Below are 23,955 nucleotides of genomic sequence, written 5' to 3'. Positions count from 1 at the left end.
TCTGTTATGAACTCTAGTTTAGGACCCCAATGCAGAGAACACACACACAGGTAGGTACAACAGATGGCTCTTTAATCAGGCACTGATGAAAAACACAGGAACAATAGGCAGGCAGCGTGGCAGGCGACTGGCTGACTAAAGAAAGTACTGGAAGACACGAGGAACAGAAAACGCTGGCCACTGGAGAACACAGGTAGCCACAGAGAACAGGAGAATCCAAAAACACAGGTAGCGCTGAGAGCTTGCACACTGGATACAGCAAGGAATACTCTGGCAAAGGGCTGGGGTGAAGGCCGGGCTTAAGAAGGCGAAGGGAGAACGAGCGGAGTGGAAACAGGTGTGTGTAATCAGCCAGCAGGAGGAGACAGCCACACCCCTAGCAACACACCAGCTCTGCAACCAAACAGAAAAAAGGGAAGGGGGAACAGAGAGAAAAAGCACAACACAAAGACAAACTAACCCAAACCATAACAGTACCCCCCCCTCAACGGGACGCCTCCTGGCGGCCTACCAGGCTTGTCGGGATGCCTGGTGTAAAAGTCATTAATGAGTTCAGGGTCCAGGATGAGTGAGCGAGTGATCCAGGAACGTTCCTCTGGCCCGTACCCCTCCCAGTCCACCAGGTATTGAAAGCCCCGACCCCGCTTCCGCACATCCAACAGCTGCCGGACAGTGAACGCAGGGTGGTCATCCGATGATCCGGGGGGGTGGAGGGGGTTCGGCCGGAGGGCACAGAGGACTGGTGGAGACAGGCTTGAGCAGGGAGACATGAAAAGACGGTGGATATTGAGGGAGGGGGCAACTGGAGTCTCACCACACTGGGGTTGATGATGCGGTCGATAGTGTATGGGCCGATGTATCTGGGGGAGAGTTTGCGGGAGTCAGACCTGAGAGGAAGATCACGGGTGGAAAGCCAGACCTTCTGGCCGGGTTGATACAGGGGAGCAGGAGTGCGGTGACGATCAGCCAACCTCTGGTTCCGAGCCGCAGTACGGGCTAGAGCTGCTTGGGCTTCACGCCAGACTTGGCGGGCACGCTGGAGGTGCGCCTGCACCGAGGGAACTGCCACTTCGGTCTCCTGAGCAGGGAAGAGAGGAGGCTGAAAGCCATTAGCAGCCATAAAAGGAGACATACCTGTGGCTGAGCTGACCAGGGAGTTGTGAGCATATTCGATCCAGGGAAGGTGGGAAGACCAGGAGACTGGGTGATTAGAGGCAACACAGCGAAGGGCTGCCTCCAGATCCTGGTTGGCCCGCTCAGTCTGGCCATTAGTCTGGGGATGGTAACCAGAGGATAGACTGGCTGTAGCCCCCACAGCTCGGCAAAAAGCCTGCCAAACTCTGGAGGAAAACTGAGGTCCTCTGTCGGAGACGATGTCCTGGGGGATTCCATGAAGCCTGAACACATGCTGAATGAGTAGATTAGCAGTCTCTAGGGCAGAGGGAAGTTTAGAGAGCGGGATAAAATGGACAGACTTGGAGAATCGGTCAATAACAGTGAGAATGGTGTTGTTACCATCAGATGGTGGCAGTCCAGTGACGAAGTCCACGGCAATGTGAGACCAGGGACGATGGGGTATGGGAAGAGGGCGTAGGAGACCAGCAGGAGCACGATGAGAAGACTTGTTCCGGGCACAGACTGAGCAGGCAGAGACGAACTCCTTAGTGTCAGCGGACATGGAGGGCCACCAGAAACGCTGACGAAGCAGAGCCAGGGTCCGGTGAAACCCAGGATGGCATGCCACCTTGGAGGAGTGCCCCCACTGGAGCACAGGGGAACGGACAGGCTCTGGGACAAACAGGCGGTTGGGAGGACCACCCTCCGGGGTAGGAGGATCAGACAGGGCCTCCTGGACCAGCTGCTCAATCTCCCACCTGGCAGCTCCCACCACACAGGAGGAAGGCAGAATGGTGTCCACCGCAGGACCTTCAATGGGGGAAGAGAACTGGCGAGAGAGGGCATCAGGCTTGGCGTTCCTGGAGCCTGGCCGGTAGGTGAGGGTGAAGTTAAATCGGCCCAGGAACAAAGCCACCGAGCCTGACGGGAGTTGAGTCTGCGGGCAGAACGGAGGTAAGACAGGTTCTTATGGTCAGTCCAAACAATAAAAGGGTGTGTAGAACCCTCCAGCCAGTGCCTCCACTCCTGGAGGGCCAGCACCACTGCCAGCAGCTCCCGATTCCCCACATCATAGTTCCTCTCCGCAGGTGTGAGACGGCGGGAGAAGAACGCACAGGGGTGGAGTTTCTGGTCAGAGGTGGACCGTTGAGACAGGACCGCTCCCACACCAGAGTCCGAGGCATCAACCTCTACAACAAACTGGACAGAGGGATCAGGGTGACACAACACGGGAGCAGAGGAAAATAAACTCTTTAACTTAGTAAAAGCGGCCTCAGCCGCAGGGGACCAAACAAAAGGTGATTTGACAGAGGTTAACTTAGTAAGAGGTGCAGCCACTCTACTGTAATCGCGAATGAATCTGCGGTAGAAATTAGCGAACCCAAGATACCGCTGTAGTTGCTTCCTGTTGGTGGGAGTGGGCCATTCAACCACTGCCTTAATCTTGGCAGGGTCAGACCTGACCTGCCCTTTTTCCACCACAAAGCCCAGGAAACTGACTGAGGGGACATGAAACTCACACTTCTCGGCTTTAACAAAAAGACGGTTCTCCAAAAGTCTTTGCAAAACTAGCCGGACGTGTTGTACATGTTCATCAGGGGTGCGGGAGAAAATCAAAATGTCATCCAGGTAGACAAAAACAAACCGGTTGAGCATATCACGGAGGACATCGTTGATGAGACATTGGAAGACAGCAGGTGCGTTGGTTAACCCAAAAGGCATGACAAGGTACTCAAAATGACCGAGAGGAGTGTTGAATCCGGTCTTCCATTCATCCCCCTCCTTGATCCGCACCAAGTGGTAAGCATTACGTAGATCCAACTTGGTGAAGATGGTGGCCTGGTGGAGGGAAGCGAAGGCAGAATCGATCAGGGGAAGAGGGTACTTATTCTTAACAGTGATCTCATTAAGTCCCCTGTAGTCTACACAGGGCCGAAGAGTCTTGTCCTTCTTTTCTACAAAAAAAATCCTGCTCCCAAGGGCGAAGAGGAAGGACGGATGAGACCTGCTGCCAGAGAGTCAGAGATGTAGGTCTCCATAGCCTCCCTTTCAGGCTTGGAGAGGTTATAGAGCTTGCTGGATGGATAGGGGGCTCCAGGGAGCAGATCAATACTGCAGTCATAAGGTCTATGAGGAGGCAGAGATTGAGCCCGGTCCCTGCTGAACACCTCCTGGAGGTCATGATACTGCTGGGGAACTGAGGAAAGATCTATGGGTTTAGGGGTTCCAGGAGCAGAGATGGTGGTGGGAATGGCCGAGTGGAGACAGTGGGAGTGACAAAATAAACTCCAATTAGTAATGGATAGAGTGGACCAGTCTATGTGTGGGTTGTGGAGCTTGAGCCAGGGAAGGCCTAATACCAGAGAAGAAGATGGTGAGGGGATTATGAAAAAGGAAATATCTTCTCGATGATTGCCAGAGAGGAGCAGGGACACAGGAATAGTTCGGAGAGTGACATGGGCCAGAAGGCGACCATCGAGGGCAAAAACGTCCTTGGGTTCAGGAAGGGGTTCTGAGGGGATGTCAAAACGGGAAACAATACCAGAGTCTATGAAATTGTCGTCCGAACCAGAGTCCACTAGGACAGGGAGAGGAATGCCCTCTTTAGACCAGGAAACAGTCCCTTTCAGAGAAAAACGTTTGGAGGATGGGGGAACAGCAGAAGTTCGGCTCACCAACGTTCCCCTAGAGGTTGATGAGCCAAATCTTTTGGTCGTAAGGGACAGAGAGCGAGGACATGACCCTCACCACCACAGTAGAGGCACAGTCTCTGGAGGAAGCGGCGTTGACGTTCAGTGGGGGTGAGTCTCATCCTCCCCAACTGCATAGGCTCCTCTCTGCAGGGGGAGGAAGAGGCAGCTGGGGGAGATGTACAGGCAGAAGGTGGCTCCGGAGGAGGGCAAGGTACCATGGGACCAGAGGGTCGAGGGGACTTTGATCGAAGGGAAGGGGCCCTAATTCTGACTGCCCTTTCCCTGCGTCTCTCGCTAAGGCGATTGTCCAAACGGATAGCCAAGGAGATTAGCTCCTCCAGAGAAGAGGTCTCATCCCGAGAAGCAAGTTCATCTTTGAGTTCCTCACTGAGCCCTCGCAGAAATAACCCTTGTAAAGCCCCTTCATCCCACCCACACTCGGCAGCGAGAATGCGGAAATCTACTGAATAAGCAGCTACCGTGAGGGATCCCTGACGTAGGGAGAGTAGCCGGTTACCAGCTACCTTGCCCCGGAGTGGGTGGTCGAAAACTCTACGGAACTCACAGCAAAAAGAATGGTATGTTTGCCAAGCAGGTGAGTTAGCATTAGCTGTGGCTACTGCCCATGCTGACGCCTTCCCTGAAAGTAAGCTACTAACAAAAGCGATCTTGGACCTGTCGGTTGAGTAGGATAAGGGCTGCTGGTCAAAAACTAATGAACACTGGTGGAGAAACTGACTACAAGACCCTACTTCTCCTGAATACCTGACCGGAGTGGGGATAAAGGGCTCACGAGGAAGGCTGGGCAGGGTAGGAGAAGTAGTCGGGGCTGGAGGATGGACTGGTGGAGCCGAAGAGGGAACAGGAGCCGCCAGAGAGGTAAGCTGCGTGGAGACCTGGTCCAGGCGGGCGTCGAGTTGGGTCATGCTGGAGGCCAGGCAGAGCAGCTTGTCCGTGATATCCTTCAGAGCATCCTCATGTTGGCCCACCCGTGCTCCTTGAGAGGTGAGAGCGAGTTTTACCCTCTCAATCTCTGCGGGGTCCATGCTTGGCCAGAGTATTCTGTTATGAACTCTAGTTTAGGACCCCAATGCAGAGAACACACACACAGGTAGGTACCAACAGATGGCTCTTTAATCAGGCACTGATGAAAAACACAGGAACAATAGGCAGGCAGCGTGGCAGGCGACTGGCTGACTAAAGAAAGTACTGAAGACACGAGGAACAGAAAACGCTGCCACTGGAGAACACAGGTAGCCACAGAGAACAGGAGAATCCAAAAACACAGGTAGCGCTGAGAGCTTGCACACTGGATACAGCAAGGAATACTCTGGCAAAGGGCTGGGGTGAAGGCCGGGCTTAAGAAGGCGAAGGGAGAACGAGCGGAGTGGAAACAGGTGTGTGTAATCAGCCAGCAGGAGGAGACAGCCACACCCCTAGCAACACACCAGCTCTGCAACCAAACAGAAAAAAGGGAAGGGGAACAGAGAGAAAAAGCACAACACAAAGACAAACTAACCCAAACCATAACACAATCAAGCTTTTCTGTTTCAAGATTGAAGTAAAAATTACTGTATTTAGAAACACAGTTTACTGTTTTTTTCTCTAATAAAAATATAGAATATTGGTTATTGTTCATTGAGTTGCAGAGCTGAATAGAGTTTCTTACTCTCAACTCTCAAGAATTAGAAAACAAGAGCTGAGAGAATATAAAACGTAGGCTTTACTTTGCAGAGAGATGAATAAGCGAACTCTTAACTATCCGAAGAGAAAATAAAAAACAACGGATAGTGACAGTGGCCAAAATTATTCTTCCTCTTCACATCAGGGGGAGACAGAGACCAGCGAGGAACATTTTAGTACACTATAGTACTAATTCTTATTATTCTTTAGACTTGGAACATATAGTATTCAAAGATATAATTTTAAATATCTTTTAGATGAAGGTTTGCTGATTTCAAAGAGCACTAGTCAAAAGGTAATGTCGATGTTTGTATTTACATCCCTGTTGTTCATAAGTTTCAGTTCCTCAGAAATGGCCTTAGCCCTGCCTACCTTTTGTTGTACATGACATACAAATACTTTTGTTGAGCTCAGTTGAGTCTCGTCTCAGACACAGATCCTCACTCTCAAAGTTGACATGGTAAACATTTGTGAGTATAATTGTTTCTTTGATAGTATTGTTCTTTCACATTGATTTAAGGATGGAAAATAGGCAAGTATGTTTATATAGCACCATTCAAACAATTCAAATGCTTTACAAAGGCATAGACACACACTAATACATTATATTAGCTTTTAAAAGAAACAGAAACCATAGAAATAGAAAAATGCAAAATAAATACTACAACTACATATTTATTGTACTGATAAGCAGCAGCAAGTACTAATGTTTTACGCCCTGTCAGTTGTAGCAGAGCTCGGGTGTTCAGGAAGCTTGTTCTATAAATGGGAAGCAGGCTTGGTTTAGATTCTAAGAACACTGAGTAAACCTATCCCAGATTACCTGAGAGTTTCATAAGAAACAAGTTAACCAGAGATGTATTTAGGCCTGAGACCATTTAGTGCTAACAGTGTTTTAAAATCTATTCTTTGACTCACAGCAAGCCAGTGCAGTGATTTAAGGACCAGTGTAATGTGGCTGGTTGAGTTTTTGCTAAGACCTGTGGAGAAGAGGACAGAAATTCTTTAATTCTTGCTGTGTTTTAAAGGTGTTTTAGTAGGCTGATTTTGTAACTGTCTTTCTTGCCTTTCTTGCTACATCAAGATGTCAGGCTTGATTTGCTGATTTTACTGTTGTGGATTTACGTTGAGCTCTGAAGATATACTATAAGTCATTTTAGACTTTGAAACAAAAGGTTAATCTGTAACATAAAGATGATGGTCTGTTGTGAATCCACAAATGTAATATAATGTAATGTAATCTGTAATCTGCAGTTGTGAATGCTCTGTCATGGATTGCCTCTCTAGGATATGAGGCATGGATGCTACTGATGGCATTGTGGGATTTCTTTTTCAACTACAAGGAAGAAATTTGTGAGTATATTTTGTTGTGTGACAGTGCTGTTCCTTCATATGAATCAACAAATGTATTAATTAGCAAATATATTTGCTCAGGGTAAATATGTTTTTGTTTTCTTCTGTGTTTCATTAACAGGTAAGACTGTTGTTATAGGAGCAGGTAAGACTGAATCACCAAATCATGTTAGGGTTAAAAATCCTTAAATATCAAAATCCCCTAATGTTTGAACTCTCATCATTAGAGACAAAGTTTCCTCTGCTGTGTTCTTGTCCAGGAGGTGTTATGACTGTGACTCTGACTCCTGCTCTACTGGCTGCCATGGGTTTCACCTCAGGTGGAATAGTAGCAGGTTCCCTTGCTGCCAAAATAATGTCGTATTGTGCCATTGCTAATGGAGGAGGAGTTGCAGCAGGAGGTCTGGTGGCATTCCTGCAATCAATAGGTAAATTGAATGTTTTCATCTATTTTTTTATCTCAGTGAACGTCTGTCTCCAGCAAGAAAGAGGGAGTGAACGCCCTCATAGGACATCACTGTATAGATAGAGGTTGAATGAGTGAATGAATTAAACTAATAAAAGCAATAGTATGTAACATGTGCTGGTAATAAAAATGGGATTAGGAAGCATTAAAGATGCCCTCAAATTTCAGTTTGTTCCAAAATAGATCAAAGGATGGTGAATAACTTTTCATCCTCTGCAGATATACTGAAGTTGTTTTACTTACTAACATCAAAGTCTAACATGAAGCTGATGGTCTGTTGTGAATCCTCAAATGTAATATAATGTAATGTAATCTCACTGCAGGTGCAGCTGGTCTGTCAGGGGCCACCAGTACAGTTGTGGCTGCCCCTGGAGCAGCAGTGGGATGGATGCTATCGACCATCTGTAACCAAACTGGAACCTCCTGAAGACCTACAGCATGAATATGAACTAACTACAAATCTTTTCTGTACTGTGATGAATATGAATAACCTAAAGTTTTCATGTATATGACACAGACTCAGCTTAAAGCATCATTCAAATATAGTAGAAGTATAGAGAGTATAGAAGTATATTACTGTAGTAAAGACACGATGCATCTAAAAATTCTGTGCTCTTGGAACCATTTTTATCTTTCAACTATCTATCAACTATTAACCGAAATAAAATGTGTGCAAAATAAAGCACTTACTCTACTCCTGCTCCATCTAGCAAGCTAATATTTACTAATTAAAGTAAAGCTGAAGCTCATGGGAATGTCATTAGTTTTGCTGGATTAAAAACTAAGGGTTATCAAAGTTACAGTTCATTCTGAGGAGAACATGATTTCATGCAGCCAATAGTCGTCAAAGCATCTAACTTGAAAACAAAAATGTCAGCCTCATCATGACAATAGATGAAAAACTGTGGGGTCACTAAAGTCAGTATATAGGATTAATCCTCTGGGGACCATGAATGCCTCTACAAACCCTGTACCTAAATCTATGGCAATCACTAGAGTTTTGTGAATAGAGGTTCACGTGCATTAGCAAAGAGAAAAGGAAGCATACATAAGTTTAGATGGTTGATGGGTGCCTAAGCTCTTAATTCAACACTGACAGGACCCAGTGGTGTAAATCTACATGGTCACCTGCTGTTAAAAAGGCCGTCTGTCCCTTTAAGACGGTGAGGCTGATCGGCCAGCAGAACAAACCGCGGAGTCGCGCGAGAAGACGGGAAGTTAGCAAACAGCACAGAGAGTTGCCAGTTCATCAAAGTTTAATTAATTACTCCAGATACGTCAATTAAGCCATACTTTGTAACATTGGGATTTGTGCGTCAGTAAAACCGTAAGTTCCTAAATGTGTGTCCTCTGCATGTTTGTAGTTAAATATTATGGGAATGTAGCCGGCACGTTAGCCTGTTTACAGTCAGCGGTAGTAAGATGGCTACAGTAAATTGATAATTTTTCTAAAGAGAGTGGTGTATGGACGAATTCATGTGTACCGTGTTGTGTTTAAATGCATAGTGTTCATGTTGTTTGGAGAGATTAACGTAATTTCAGATGTTTGCTCTAGCCCAATGGACAGTCACAGAACAGTATGCATCGAAGCAGAGAGTAGTTTGTAATATTTGGGTTTATTGAGTTTTATATAAAGGGAGCATATGATAGATATTAGTGGTATCATTGTGTACTTAAGTCTATTTGCATTTGCTTAGTTTATGCTACAGAAACCACAACTCTCGATACCACTGTGTATCAGGACAAAATATTTGACATACATAAAAAACACAATATATACTCTATAAGTTTTGCAATCACTATATAGCCAATGTTAGCATTAACAGCTGTTTACTTACCAGTCTAGAAGAAACATTGTGAGGGTCTGATGATGAAATATACAGCATGTACCAATAGTGCTAATAAGATTTGCATGTTTTGGGCTTCAGGACAAGGTTCATTGGTTTTCTGTGTCCACTATGTTGTACTGCTGGTTATTCTGGCACATTGTACACTATGCATGCAGTATGTAGGTAGATATGGCATTGGGATGAGTACATTGATGGGTACATTAAAATACCAGGCTGGCTGTTCCAGTTACACAGCAGTATTACTTGGGGAATAGCATTGACTTAAATTACATTCGCATCCTCAACTTCAATATGCTCAGCTATTTTTGGTTCATTCATCAGCTGACTGAATACAGACAATGATATTCATACAGGTCAAACAGATGTAAAGTCAAAGGTGCTTTTGTTGCTTTAACCTAACCACAGACGGGGCTCAAGAAACCCCAGACTGGTCTGCCTGTGTTACTTCTTTTACATAGTGAAAGAATTCATTCATGTTTTGGAGAGAACGACTATTCAACTGAGCAACATAATCCATGATAAGTGATCTGCAATATATATATACTGTATATTCAAGCGGTCACAGTGCCAATTGTAGACAGTCATATTTACTTATTTGCAAAAGTTTGATTTAAAAAAAAATTAGAAATTCAAATCTACTGTGAACAAGTTTGCTTTGATTTGAAGGTTTGCACATGAAGATTTGAGAACATTCATCATCATTTGATTATTGTGTCAAAGCAACTGAGAGAAACTGCAAAGTTATTCTACTCAAGTATTAAAGTACAATATTAAGTATTTATGCATAGAAATTGTAACTGTGGTATGATACACCAGAGAATTAACCCCTCTCATCCTCACAGTTTTTTTTGTCTAGATAGATAGATCTTAACTTAGAAGTAATGAACCCGTTAAAACTTTTCAAATGCATTTTATTGCCATATATGAAAGCTGGTGCACTCGACAATGTAAACGTGTTTTGCAGACAAACAAAACATGTTTTTGTCCTCACATTTCAGTTAAATGCACATAACTTCTCCTTCAGTAAATTATCTACTTCATTAATGTAAGTTGCAGTTGTTTCTATTTGGCAAAAGTAAATGTATTCTTCCTTGTATTTGATTCCTTCATGATCTTCAGCTTGGTCTCAGATGAGCAGAGCCAGCAGTCCTCCTGCTGCTCCTCCAGCTCCGGCCACGCCTGCAGTGGCAGCTGTTGACAGACCAGCCATACCTGCAGCGAGATAACACACGTTTGAGAACAGTGGATTTTATCTAGTCATCAAGATGTGGGGAAGATGAGACAATGGCCTGGCTTGTTCTCAGTGTGGCATCATCAAACACATCTGCTTTGATCACTAACATTATTAAAAGTGAATATGGAAAACAGTATACAGCGGAAAGCATCAGTATTGTCAAAGAAACAGTTATACTCACGTAAACCCATTGCTTTTTCACTTTGTGTGATGTAGTGTGAGCAGCTGTGGTGCTGCTGCGCCTTATATGGGAGGATCGGCTGTGACTTCTTGAGAAGCAAAACTTTGTTAGAGCCTGAACAAAAGAGGGCGTCACAGAACATTTCTGAGATGGAGTTGTGTATAATTGGAACATTGGAAAACAATAGACAGAAGCATGTAAGAGGTCATTAAGGGTCAATAAGATTTTGAGCTTGTAAAGTGATACAAAAATAATTCCAAAGTTTGTAGTAGTAATTAAAAATTCACAGATTTTATTCACATGGTCTGTCTCTGACACACAACTGTGATTATTGATGAAACTGGCATATTTTGCTTCTTGTTTAAGACAATAAATACATGTTAAAGTTTTCTGTTACTTGTCCCTTAAGTGCCCAACATTACAGTGTCTTTCTTGTTATTACCACTCTGTCTTATTTTGTCATTTAGGTGTGTTGTTATTGTTACTCCACTGTTCTATGTACAAGTGTACTATCTATATCTTCTAGATGAATATTTTTTGAGGAGCATTCTTGTCTAAAGGTAATGTTGTCTGTATCATTGTTCCTCTTAGGTTTCAGTTTCTCAGGAAAGATTCTTGTAGCTGTTGATGCATAATGCTGTCCTCATACCATCATGATGAAAGAAACAAAATCTTATATGACTGTAGCCCTGCCCAGACAGGGTTATACATAACATGCAAATACTTGAGGTCAGCTGAGTCTCACGCCCTCATGTGCATCCTGAATGACAGGCACACAGACAGTGCCCACTGAGATTTGTCCTGGTACGCTTGATAGTTATGTTCAGTTTCATTACTGATGATAAAACATTGGTCGAAGCAGCAGGATAGAGCATGCTACATTCATCATACAGCATCTCCAATCTGCTTCTAGGAAAAAGAAAATTCAGTTCCAGGAAACACTGAAATTCCTGTCAGTGCATGCACTGACTACATGTTTTAGTAGACAGTCAAGTCGGTGGACTTCAGCTTGTGGAACCAAGACGTGCTCCTGTTTTAGTTGCATTTTCATGCTGTGCACAATACAGCCACTACCGTAAATACTGCGAGTAATCACTCTGTGAACATGATGCATAAAGTGAATCTTGCTGACACAGAACTGATTTGGATGATCCAGATACTGGATTTGAAGATTCACTTTAAATGTCTCCAGATTTCAGGAAACATGCTGAGACAGGGCCCTAAACACCAACTGATCTGACTGGATCCTATTGAACAGCTCACCAAAGTTTAGAAAATGCACACTGGGTCAAGTTAAGTGCTATGAAACTGTGCATGGAGCTATATGTAGTCAGTCAAGGATAGAATTATGCCAAATTAAATATTGTGGATAGATACCTGTAACTATCATATGTTGGTGTGTTTAATGTTGGAAATAAAGCACCTCATATATTCTACAAACACCATTGTGGGCAATAGCCTTTCTTTTTTTTTTCTTTTTATTTCGCACAATATATCTTTATTCATGATCTGGTCAGGTGGTTTCTGCAACAAGCAGCACCAGCAATCAGCCGACGGAGCAGACAGAAGAGAATAAAATACACAACAGAAACTAATATTATGTTAAAAATAAAGAAAATAGTGTGAATTCATATTAGAATTCATATTTATATATTTAAAAAACTGACTTATTGTTATAACCAATCTCATAAAGCGTTCCTGTCCGGTCTCAGTCACCTGCTGAATAGTGAAAGTGATTCCCACAGGATTCCCGGAAAACTGTCAGCCTCTAGTCTGACTCAGCCATAATGTGGACACCTAAGAATTTGAAGCTCTATCCTCTCTACCTCCACTCCCTTGATCTCCTGAAGTACTACTACTATCATTTCCTCAGTTTGTGTTGTGTTGTGGGACAGGTTGTTATTGGAAAATGACTCAGCCAAGCTTGATCAATCCATATAACCGTATTATCCACACGCACTTGAGTCATACATTTCCTGTTAGTCATCTGAAAGAAAACGAGAGAGAGGACAGAGTATAAAAGAGCTATCAAGAGACACACTGGGAATCTGTGTGGAGTTGGTAGAAGACTGAGCTAAATGGGAAAGATGAGTTGTAAAACCAATCAATGTTTGACCAACCCTGGACAGGATGTGAGAAGAATGGGCTGCAGTGGAGAAGATGCTGAAATGGGACGGGATCAAAAACAAGTGAGTTACAGTCTTATATAGCACCAATTTATAGTTCTTTATCCTTTTAACATGTTTAATATGAATGAATTAATGCATTGATATTTCTAGGTGAAAATGAAAGTTTTTCTTAACTGGATGTGGCTACAGACACTGAGGGCTTTTGCTGTCACACAAACAACATTGTTAGCAAGCTTGGTGCATTAGCTTTAACCTCGACTATAGAGGATTGTTACATTTACTCAGCGACTAAATCAGAAAAAAAAGCACACCAACCACCCAACAGCTCAGCTTGGCTACTTGATCTGTCTCTTTTCTCACCAAGCAGAGGGCTCCTCTAGAAACAAAATAAACCTTTAACAATTTTAAACATTTAAATTCAACATAAACGCAGAATGTACATTCTCTCCCTTTTTCATAAACATAAATTATTGCACAGTTTAACCTGCCAACCATCCTGTCATGTTATCACCATCTGCTGGACTGGACCACTGGAATCTAGATTTTTTTTCTCCATGTCTGTCTAATGCAAAAAAAACAAACAAAAAAACAGCAGCCTCTTTGAATTCTTAATGTGTGCTGGTCTATAAGAATACACTGTGTTAAAATACTTGTGAATCACTGTCATGTCTAATTTTTCTTACTCTGTACATGCTTCTTCCTTTTTGCCTCACATCTGACTGGCTACCAGCTGACTAGTAGCATCCAGACATTTTCTCACAAAATTTTTACTATCACAGTTTATGGTGAAAAATGTCGTTAAAAATACCTCAGTAAAATAAATAACTAAGTGGGATTATTGTAAAAATGGTAAAAACATTTATTCTTTCTGATGCTCCAACAGGAGCCAGAGATTCCTGTCACCATTGCGATGTCATCTGAACTCCTCTTCAACACTGAACAGCAGAGTCCTGGGCCTGGCTACTCCTTTGTCAAGGTCAGAGATGGAAATAAAACAATTTTAAAAACTGAGAAACATACGTAGGAGTAGGCAAGCACAGGCTAGATAGACACACTTTCAAACTTGATAACAAGTACTGATTTTGTAAGAAGTCTTATTGATTGTATTCAAGACACACACACACACACACACACACACACACTTGTACTTCTACCTACATAAGGACACTCACTGACAATGCATTCCCAGTCTGAAAATTGTCCTGAAAAAGTAGCCTATGACAGAGACATTCACTTTCATTTCCACTGCAGTTATTCAGTTTGTGTTCTCAGGCTCTGAAAGCAGTGAATGCTAAACTTACTGAGCATTACCCTCAGAGTGAGGAGCTGTTTAAGGTCCTACTCATCCATGACAACTCATCAGAGTTGTCAGAAAGATTCATCAAAAACCACAGTGAGTTAATGATACACCTTAATAGTTATGTCCGCACATTTATCATGCATTCAAATACAGATGTCTGCCTAGCTGCTGCGTTATCTGAGAATGCAACTGTCTTTCATTTATAACCCACAAATGAACTTGTCGTTCATTCTTGTTTGCAGAGCTGGAAGAACTAATCACTCCCTTTTATGTGAGTGGAGAACATCTTGTAGGTGAATTACAGGAAAATGAAACCCATCTGTACCTGTCAGCTCAACCAGGGTTCAAAGTTCAAGAAGTGTTGAACAAAGGTAAGTGTAAAAAGAGATTTAAACAAATGAGAGAAACAGAGAGTCTGTTATGGCATTTGCTGTAAGTTCTAGAGCTGACACACTGAACTTTAACAATTAAATTTACTCTGTATATTGTAATAGTAGAAGTAGTAATTGTTGTAATTAATATAGTTAGTAGTATTAATGTGAATTAATGTTCCTGCATCAGGTATAGCAGCTGCTATCATGTACACTCCAGAAGAAACCACAGAAGTGGCAGAGACTCAGCTGCGTGTTGTCTTTGATGGTGATGCTGTCCTCTTCTCTGATGAGTCTGAGCGTGTCTTTGCTACAAAGGGACTGGAATCGTACTTGAACCATGAGAATGAAAGAGTCAATGAGCCGATGACTGAAGTAAGTGGATAGTTATTTTCACCTCTTTCTACTATAATTATTATGAAAATAAATAGGTCATTGCAACAATTTAAGTGCTACAGTAAAAAACATGATTTAACATAACAACTTTACCTATGAGTAACATGGCCTTACAGTATATCTACACGACCTTTTTCTCTCTCGCAAGAAGTACCACATATATCTGCATATGATTTTAATGTTCAAATATGTAACTGGTGTGATAGCATACACCTGGTCCCCTGGTCATCTCACTCTCTCTTTATGATGACAATTTGTGTGAGGACAAACCTGGGTTGAAAAAAAAGGAGCGAATCAGCAGCAATGGGATTTTTTTTTAACATGTTCTAGTCTATTAGAATACACTGTTTTAGAAAATGTATTCACTAAGATTGTCATTTTCAATTTTCTTCCAAGTTGGATGACCCTCAGGTGTATCATAACACAGTTTCAACTTCTATGAATAAATACCTAATATTTCATTTAAGAGCTTGAGTAAAATGACTTTAATATAAATCAGGCCCAAAGCAAAACTTGTTTGGTCAGTGAGTTAGTGCAGTTTAATAAGGATTTGTAGCCTACTGCACTGAAAATCCTCAAATCCTCTTGCATGGTGCCCCCTACATATATATAAATAGATTGTACAACCTGGATAAGTTACAGTGGAGGGGCAAAGTTTGTCTTGAACTAAATGTGCTGAATGTATAGAGTCCTGTCTCACTTTCCTTTATTCTCTTTTCCTCCACACAGGGACCATTTAAGGGTTTCCTGCAGGCTTTAGGAAAGCTGCAGAAAAAGTTTTTTAACAAAGGCCAGCAAAAGTGTCCCATTCGTACCTACCTGCTGACATCTCGTGATGCTGCTGGTGCAGGATACAGAGCCTTAAACACTCTGAAAACATGGGGTCTGGAGATTGATGAGGCTTACTTTCTGGGAGGATCTCCAAAAGGCCCCCTGCTTAAGATGATCCGCCCCCACATCTTTTTTGATGACCAGATGCGTCATGTTGATGGCTCACTGAAGGAGGGCATCGTGGCATGTCATGTGCTTGCAAGTTAAGAGTACGCCATAGGGTCACAAAGTCACAGCTAATGACCATTTTAACTGAAACTTCACAATATCTTTGTTGAGATATGGAATTGCCATTTTAAAATTTTATTACTTTAATGCTTGTTTGTGTCTTAGTGTAAAATTTGTGCTTTTTTCTGGCCACTGCTTTGTGTATAAACTAGGTGGTTTTAACTGTGAGCTGTATGTGTCTGGTGCTGTCTTAACATAAGAAATTAAGGTATTGTGGGAAATAGAATAGAATTCAGAAAGGGTTTTCACTGAGATCAATTGCAAAATGAATTTCTGATTGTTGTCCCTAAAATAACAAAAACTACAGGGTTTTGAAAAGCTTGAAACTTACTTTGGGGTTATGGACACTGTGTATAAATGTGAGGCAGATTCTAATCAAATAAGATCATGCTTGCTTCAAATATACTGTGGACTGTTATGCAATGAATTTTGTCTGTCTTAGAGTTAATGTCATAATTACTATATCATACTATAATACACTATCTCTAATACTTCTCCCCCTAAGGAAACTGTATAGATTGCTGTTGATTGTTTATGAAAATAAAGATACTTTAATGCATGATTTTACTGAATTCTAGTCCTGAAATATAAATTTGGTGAGTGGAGGAATATTATTTCAGGTGGAAGCATGTCAAGAGATGTAATTACTTACATTTAAAAAATGCTTCATCTACGCAGGTACTTTTCTTTTAGTCCTATTTGCCCAGATTTTGAGAGATCAGTCTGTCAAATTTCTGCCTCCACTCCAGTACAGTGGAGGTGACTGAATCTCTGCACACACTTTTTTTTTCATCAGAACTACTTCGGTAGAAAATAGGGGTGTAAATCACAAGTTTAATCACAATACGATATTATATTGATTCAGTGGACAACGATTCAATGTTTACCGATATGGTAAAGTCTACCATACGATTTTGATTTGATTCGATTGAGGAGCCAGTGATTTATATGAGATATTATCTGCTGATTTAACACAATCACTTCCATTCATATCAAGTCACAAACAACAACTTAAATATCATTTGACATTTTTATTCCTGAGCTTCAACCATACATTTAAATGAAAAACAATCTTCTGTTTAACAAAGCCAGCTTTATTTGCCTTAGCTGGGCAGCACAGCAAAGGACTGTGCTATCTCATGGGGATCCTGTGCTATCGTTCATTAGGTGACTTCCGAGGCAAAATAAAAAGAATTTAACGCACGATGACACAGACGATTTTTTTTGGGTTTTTTTTTAGCCCGTCACTGATTTATCATTTTACTTGTGAAAAATGAAAAGATACCAGTCGTTCTGTTTTCCGATTTCCTTGTCCCAAGGCGAAAATCGGGAAAAGGCTCTTTTTTTGTTTTCCGTTTACCTACTCTAAAATGAGAAATGGGAAAAGGCTCGTCATCTGTTTTCTGTTTTATCAAACCAGAACAAAAATCTATCAGCCGTTATGTACACCGACCCCCTCCACCGTGAGGCTGGCCTTGGGGAAACAGCGCGTGTAAACTGGTTTCCTTTATCGCCTCTGTGGGTTCCTTCAAAATCTTTCGAAGTTTGACAAGGCACCCAACATTTCTATTGGGAGAAAGTTTTGGTTTTTACAACCCTCCGTGATTCTTTAACGCATCACCGTATGCGCATGCGCTTCGACTATAAGAATGACGTCAGACGCCGACTTTGGCACACCATGGCGAGCTCAGCTCGGTGTCGGAGGTGCCATGGCGGGGTCGAAATTTAAAACCCCGGGGACTTGACAAAGTATCTGCCCTTGTCTGTAAGTTTCTGAGAGTTAAGAGACACCGGGACGATCGCGTCCAACAACAGGAGGAGCTTGGAAACGTATTCAGAAAGGTAAGAGATGCCTTTAATTTAGCCGCGAGTTAGCGTGGCGTTAATGTCATTGCCGGCAGGTGTGTCAGTGCGTGTCAGGCTCGGGAAGTTTGTAACTTATTGTGTTTGTCTGGAGTAAGATGTTTAACTTTACTGCGCTGTGGGAATGGAGGCTTTTACAGCATATTACGTCTTGTTTTTATTAAGCGCTCATATTTAAATACAAATTACAGATTACAAAAACAGATTTAAAAAATAAAAAGTCGGAGTGGTGTGTGGTCGCTCAGAGGGACACGGGATTAACCCGCAATGCTGTAAATCTTTATTAGTTAGGAACGGATTAAATTCAGAGAGAGAATGCGTTTGGAGAAACATTTTGGGCCTATTTCAATTGCTTAAGCGCAATGCGACAGGCCTCGCGGCCTTAAGCGCGCGCACCGTAGAAGGTGCGTAAGGGCCAACAGAAGATGAACACCGCTTTATTTGTGTAGCCTATTTATTTATTATAGGTGAATATAAACTGAAAGGGTTTATTCGTTATTATGTTCAATCATGTTATTAATCTGGCAACCCTGTTGCAATCAAACAAATGGAAAGAGGCCTACACAGGTGGGATTGACCATGCGCTGCACCCGCCACCAAACAGCTGCTGCATTGTAATTCACCTGAGCATTTGTGCGTCAAAGTATGCCACTAAAGTCCTTTGTCTGACAAGATTATGCACAGGATTCCCACAGAGCAGCCTTTTTGTTAAAGAGTAAAATCTTTTTTCACCAGAAACCGTTATATATCACTTCCAGCCTCCACTAGCAAACAGCAATTTTTCCAAGCATAATGCAGAGTTGCTGGATCACTGCCTCAGTCTTTTAGTTTGTGTTATTGTGTGATTTAAATAAAAGTAGGCCTACCACACAGTAACACAAACTGACTGATCAGACAGTGGTATTTTAGCAGCTCTATGTTCTGTGAGGTAAAATTCCTGTTTTTGTCAGTTTATTTATAGAGTAGTCTTGCTATTGGGTCTTCATTTTCTCTAGCACTTAATTTGCTCCTGTTGATGAAATCACCAGAATAAGTGGCATGAGATTGACATTGTGCCAGAAACTGACACGGTTTTAAGATGTCTGTTCTCTTTGTAAAAACTCTTTGGGCAGCTGAGTCATTTGAATAATATTCACACCTATTTGTGCCTCTTTTCCCTCCAAAATACCACACAGACACCAAAAGTGAATTTCAGGGTTGGAAAATGACACAATTTTATTTTATTTTATTTTTTTTAATGTCTTTTAAACAGGACAATGCCCTCCTGTAAAGTGTGGGGGAAAAGATGCCAGGAGAATCTCATCCTTTAAAACTCAGCCAGAAAGGTAAGAATTGCTTGTAAAGTAGCTACAAGCATAGTGACAATGTCATTGCTGGTGTGTTGGTTCTTGTTAGGCTCATTAACATTAATGTTTAGAGTAACCTGTTTAACAGACCTTTGCAGCATATAATGTCCTGTCTTTTTTATCAAGTTTCAATAAAGTCTATATACCTTTTTTATATCACACAGATGATATGAATTGACTGAAGTCAATTTCAAGGCTTGGTAATTGTTGGTGGCTTAAGACTCGACTTATTCTAACTGCTTTTTTTCCCCTTCTTTCCACAGGTAGATCTACGAACCAGTAAGACTAATTTTTCTTTATTATTTGTGGTTTTGGATGGCGGCTGCGCCTCTTTCTCACAAACACACACACACATGCACGCACACTGACTTTTACATTCTCCTCTCTCTCTGCTATGCATTGGAGGTGCCTTGTCATGGCAGCTGTGTCATGACTGTTTCTGTCTGAGATTGAAAAATTGTATTTTTCTGTGTTTGTATTTGCTTGGCTGCCATGCCATGACTGTGCTTTGTGCTATGCTATTTAAAATTTTTTTTTTGACAATATGACCGTCCGTCTAGCCAACATAGTCTTCGCATCCAATTCGAACATGGCCACCCAAATGTTCACCGCTTCGTCCAAAATGGCCACCCTATTTGTTTGTCTCTTTGTCTATTTCCCTTTCTTTTTTTCCCCTCTCTGTTGAGCAGATAGCTGACCTTTTTAATTGTGTTGGTAGGGATGGCCTCCCAACACAATTAGAGCGTTTAGTGGTCTTTTGTTTGGATTGTGAGGTTATTTAGAAGATTGCAGAATGGCTGGAAGCTGAAGGAGAGACATTCTGTCCCCTTGTTTGTTTTTTGGTCTTCAGTAGGTAGTAGGAAAAGACTGGTTATGGTTTTAGTGAATTTCTGCTTGGAACTGATAAGCTAGTGATGGTGTGACCAGGTATAGTGTTTTTCCAGGACTAGACTGATAAGGTGCAAAGCCTGAGGTGACTCTCTCAGGGCTCTATGGAGGATCAGACAGGTTATATGCTCAATCAGGGCAGGTGGTTCACTGGTAATTGAATTAAGAATTTCTGTTCGCTTGAGTATATGTAAAGCAGGGGAGGTTTGTGTGTACAATGATTTGGTGGACCTGTAGTAGATGATAGGAGTGGAAAGATTTTTTTTTTAATGTTACAAGTCAGAAGTCTCATTTGGCCTGTTGGCTGTGTAATGAAGGTGCTTTGTCTTGGCTTTCATGACTACTGTCCAGGTTTTGATCAGTATTTGTGCACTAACATTTTCTTTGTAGGTAAATCTACAATCGGTGAGTACCTTTTTTTTTCTTTTATTTATATATATATATATATATATATATATATATATATATATATATATATATATATATATATATATTTTATTCTTGAGTGGCTGCCATGCCTACTTATGCCTCTCTATAGTAGGGCTGAACAATTGTTATTGTAATCACATTTTAATACTGAGCTGCAATTTTTTTTGCATATTGTTCAGTCTTACTCTAGATTTGTTATATTTGGACTGTTTTAGACTAATAAAATCCATTAGGGCTGTGTGTTTCTTCGAATGAATTGGGTTTTCTTGCCAAATGCATCACCACACAAATACATTTACACTGTCAAAGCTTATCATTAACACTATATAAAGAAAATAGATTCTACAAACCCATTAACTTACTGGAGCAAATTTAGCTTTTAATCATACTCAACCTTTTGATCGACAACTCTGGCCATCAGAGCCAGTCATGCCACGTGTTTGTCCGTCCAACTTAGCTGCATTTCAGGCCACGCGTTCGTCCGTCCAACTTAGCTGCATTTCAGGCCACGCGTTCGTCTGTTCAACTTGGCTGCATTTCAGGCCATGCATTTGTCAATTTTGTCCATTGTTCATTTTTTTTTTTTTCCTGGAGGATCAAACAGAAGCTCCTGGTGGATCTACAGTAAGTGCTGTTTTATTCCTTATGTGCTGGGTTTGCTTGGCTGCTATGCCAAAACTAACCAACCAAATTCTCTTTCAGCCTCATCCATACTTACATGAGTAAGTGCTCGTGTAAATAGTTGTTTTTTTTGTTTGTTTTTTTTTTTTTTCTTGGCCGCTGAGCCATAACTAACTACTTTCCCTTTCAGCCCTCATCCTACAAAAGAAGAGAATTGCGTCTTTGTTTGTTTTGTTTTTTATTATTTTTGGGCCGCCGTGCAATCTCTTCTCTATCCCTCACTGGTTTGTCTTGGCCGCCGTGCCCATCTACCGATCTATCCCTTTCTCGTCATCCGTGCAACATGGCTGTCGGTCCGTTTGAATTTTGACCCCGTTCGCGCGTCCTTTAATCATATAGGTGATTATGATTAGACTGATCATCTGGACATCATAGCTGTTTAGACGATCAGTCTAATCCTCTAAAAATCTAATCTAATAACCTTAACAGTTTTTGTTTTGTTTTTTTTCCTCATGTAACTGCTGAGCTAATGATCTGAAATAATCAGTTAGGTCAGAGCTGGGCTGTAATGTGGTGTAAAGTCAGCTATCGCTCATCAGTCTATTTTCAGTTGTGTATTGATGGTGCTTTGTCTTGACTACTGTACCTTGAACTCTAACCTCATCTGTGTGTTTTTCCAACTTTTGGATGGCCGCTGTGTCATCACTTCTGTGTTTCTTTGTGCACATTCGTCGAGCATGGCTGCATGTCAGTAAAAAAGAGAATTGCGTCTTTGTTTGTTATTTTTTTTTATTATTTTTGGGCCGCTGTGCCATCTCTTGTCTATCCCTCACTGGTTTGTCTTGGCCGCCGTGCCCATCTACCGATCTATCCCTTTCTCGTTTATCAGTCAAACATGGCTGCACACCCAAGATGACATCCATCCAAGATTTATGATAATCCGTTCCGTCTACCCGTTAGTTTGTATTATCGGTTTTGTTTTTTCCTGGTGAATCTACAAACAAGTAAGTCCCATGTTTACTCAATTATGGCCGCTGCGCCACCCTTTTCTTTCCTGTCTCTCACATGAACACGCACACACACTGATACTTACACACTCTCTATCCACTGTATTTTTCCCAATTACGTTGTGTATTGAAGGCCGCCGTGCCTGACACAAAAACACACACACATGCACGCACACTGATACTCACACTTTGTCTGTCTTGTGTGTTGGTCTGTCTCTGTCTGTTTTGTCTGACTGACATTCAAATTAGCTTTAGCGGACTGTGTCTGTCTTGTGTGTTGGTCTGTCTGTTTGTCCAACTGACATTCAAATTAGCTTTAGCGGACTGTGTCTGTCTTGTGTGTTGTCTGTCTGTTTGTCCAACTGACATTCAAATTGCTTTAGTGGACTGTAACTGACATTCAAATTAGCTTTAGGGGACTGTGTCTGTCTTGTGTGTTGGTCTGTCTGTTTGTCCGACTGACATTCAAATTAGCTTGAGCGGACTGTGTTTGTCAGACACACAGACAAAGACTTTCTATTTAGCTTTATTTGGCTGTGTCTGTCTTTGTCTACCTGTCAGATTAACTTTATTGGACTTTCTGTGTCTGACCTGACCAACTGACTGTCAAATTGGTTTGTTGGATTAACTGTGACCAACTAATCAAATCTATATTAAAATATCAAAATGAACATTGATAAATAATTGGCAGTAAATACCAACAAGCCTATCAATAAAAGGATTTGAATAACTAATCTTCAATTGATCTCATGCCCATGTCGATGAAAGAAATTAGTCTATTAGACCAACATGGCTTGTGCCATAACAATCCATTTCCATTTGTCTAATTGGCTTAGATCAACTTGGGTGCAACAACTCTTTATTTCCAGGTAGATCTACAAAAGTAAGTATCTTTTAAGTGCTATACAAAGGCAGCTGGGCTTGCTTGAGGTTGTTGAAGACCTTTCATCTGAAAGGCTTCTTCAGGTCTGTCCAGTTGTCTTTGTATAGCACTTAGCACCTGGATGGATGACAATCTTAAAACAAGTAAGTATCCCCCCCAATCTGTGTTTTAGCAATTTCACCATGTCTGTGCTGTCTTGGCCACCCCATCTCTTTTTGTTGGGTTTATCTATTTTTGCCGGGCTGTCCTTGTTTCTCTTTTAGTCTTTTGTCCTTTTTCGGTCTGTCTCTTTCTCTTTGTCTCTGTTGTTGTTTGGCTATCTTTGTCTGCCTGTCTCTTTGTCTCTGTATGTCTCTCTTTTGCATAAGAGTTTAAAGTCAGTCTTTTTGGCAATCGGGGTTGTCTCTGATTACTGGAGAAAATTCTCTTGGTCCCAGATTGGTTGAAGACTGCTGATTAGCTTCTCTCTTTGCTTTTAATTTGTTGATACTTATTATCATTGTGCAAATCATTGCAAGCATGAGCAATGTAGTAGCTGTTGACATTAATATTAAACCAATCATTACCAGTTCCATAAATGGGGTTTTACCTGGTTTGATTATTTCATATTTGGATAGTGCAGGTACATGGTGTAGGTTGATGTAGATTAATTGGCGATCCTAAGTGAGAGAATTTCATGTACTATATATTAGTGTAGTTGTGTTGCTGTCAATCATCATCCACCTAAGTTTTTATACCAAATTTATGTTGTACTATACACTTAAATGGATTTGGAAGATAAAGGCTGTCTTGTTTTGCTCTGCCAAGTTTAATTCCAACTGGAGACCTAAGTAGAACATTTTGCTTTGAAGTAGGTCTGGCGTCGTTCAGTTTTGTATCCGTATATATATTCGCGACATTGGGAGGCCTCCCAGCAGGGGAATTTTATCTCACCCCTGCAAAGCATTATGCCACTAGGGTACGGTCGCATCAACCGAGATGAGATGCATTGCGGCGTCAACTGACACAGGATAAATTGGGCAGTTTCATACGTATGTGGGATCATCCTCTTTATTGCTCGGTAGATGGTTACCGAACACCAGCACGT

At 41.7% G+C, this 23,955-nt stretch overlaps 2 protein-coding genes and 1 long non-coding RNA gene across 8 annotated transcripts in view; 2 read left to right on the top strand and 1 right to left on the bottom strand.

The window, feature by feature from the left end:
• LOC108892430 (interferon alpha-inducible protein 27-like protein 2A) overlaps window positions 1-8,005 on the top strand; it is a 41,105-nt gene extending 33,100 nt beyond the window's left edge. The window contains exons 1-5 of one of the 5 annotated variants that reach the window (XM_051078047.1): window positions 5,833-5,962; window positions 6,747-6,845; window positions 6,967-6,990; window positions 7,106-7,273; window positions 7,635-8,005. In XM_051078047.1, coding sequence (XP_050934004.1) covers window positions 5,950-5,962; window positions 6,747-6,845; window positions 6,967-6,990; window positions 7,106-7,273; window positions 7,635-7,738 — 408 coding nt within the window. In that variant the 5' untranslated portion in view covers window positions 5,833-5,949 and the 3' untranslated portion in view covers window positions 7,739-8,005. Of the gene's footprint in view, window positions 1-5,832; window positions 5,963-6,746; window positions 6,846-6,966; window positions 6,991-7,105; window positions 7,274-7,634 lie in introns of those variants that run through there. The other 4 variants (XM_051078049.1, XM_051078050.1, XM_051078051.1 and 1 more) reach the window with 4 other exon arrangements.
• Window positions 8,006-10,055: 2,050 nt separating this feature from the next.
• On the bottom strand, window positions 10,056-10,952 carry LOC108898043 (uncharacterized). The gene is made up of 2 exons (XR_001963387.2): window positions 10,577-10,952; window positions 10,056-10,373 (listed from the first exon to the last, which is right to left on the bottom strand). It is a non-coding gene; the product is annotated as an uncharacterized LOC108898043 (long non-coding RNA).
• Window positions 10,953-12,460: 1,508 nt separating this feature from the next.
• Window positions 12,461-16,398, top strand: LOC108898040 (cytosolic 5'-nucleotidase 1A). Of its 2 annotated transcripts, none has more exons than XM_018697884.2 (6): window positions 12,461-12,765; window positions 13,589-13,681; window positions 14,023-14,098; window positions 14,248-14,376; window positions 14,567-14,751; window positions 15,502-16,398. In XM_018697884.2, exons 1-6 carry the CDS (start codon window positions 12,655-12,657, stop codon window positions 15,808-15,810), a joined length of 903 nt encoding a protein of 300 aa, XP_018553400.1. In that variant the 5' UTR covers window positions 12,461-12,654; the 3' UTR covers window positions 15,811-16,398. The 2 variants fall into 2 exon arrangements, with proteins under 2 accessions (XP_018553400.1, XP_018553399.1); XM_018697883.2 differs by having other exon boundaries at window positions 12,473-12,765; window positions 13,978-14,098.
• Window positions 16,399-23,955: the final 7,557 nt, after the last annotated feature.

The sequence above is a fragment of the Lates calcarifer genome, linkage group LG19 (genome assembly GCF_001640805.2).
Source record: "Lates calcarifer isolate ASB-BC8 linkage group LG19, TLL_Latcal_v3, whole genome shotgun sequence".
Classification (NCBI taxonomy): domain Eukaryota; kingdom Metazoa; phylum Chordata; class Actinopteri; family Centropomidae; genus Lates; species Lates calcarifer.
The sequence above is the reverse complement of the archived record's forward strand: the minus strand, read 5'-3'. Positions and strand labels throughout refer to the sequence as shown.

Coding starts and splice junctions, on each gene's coding strand:
- LOC108898040 (XM_018697883.2), top strand. CDS start 12,655: ATGGGAAAGATGAGTTGTAAAACCAATCAATGTTTGACCAACCCTGGA. Junction 12,766..13,588: donor TGGGACGGGATCAAAAACAA/GTGAGTTACAGT, acceptor ATGCTCCAACAG/GAGCCAGAGATTCCTGTCAC. Junction 14,377..14,566: donor TCAAGAAGTGTTGAACAAAG/GTAAGTGTAAAA, acceptor TTCCTGCATCAG/GTATAGCAGCTGCTATCATG.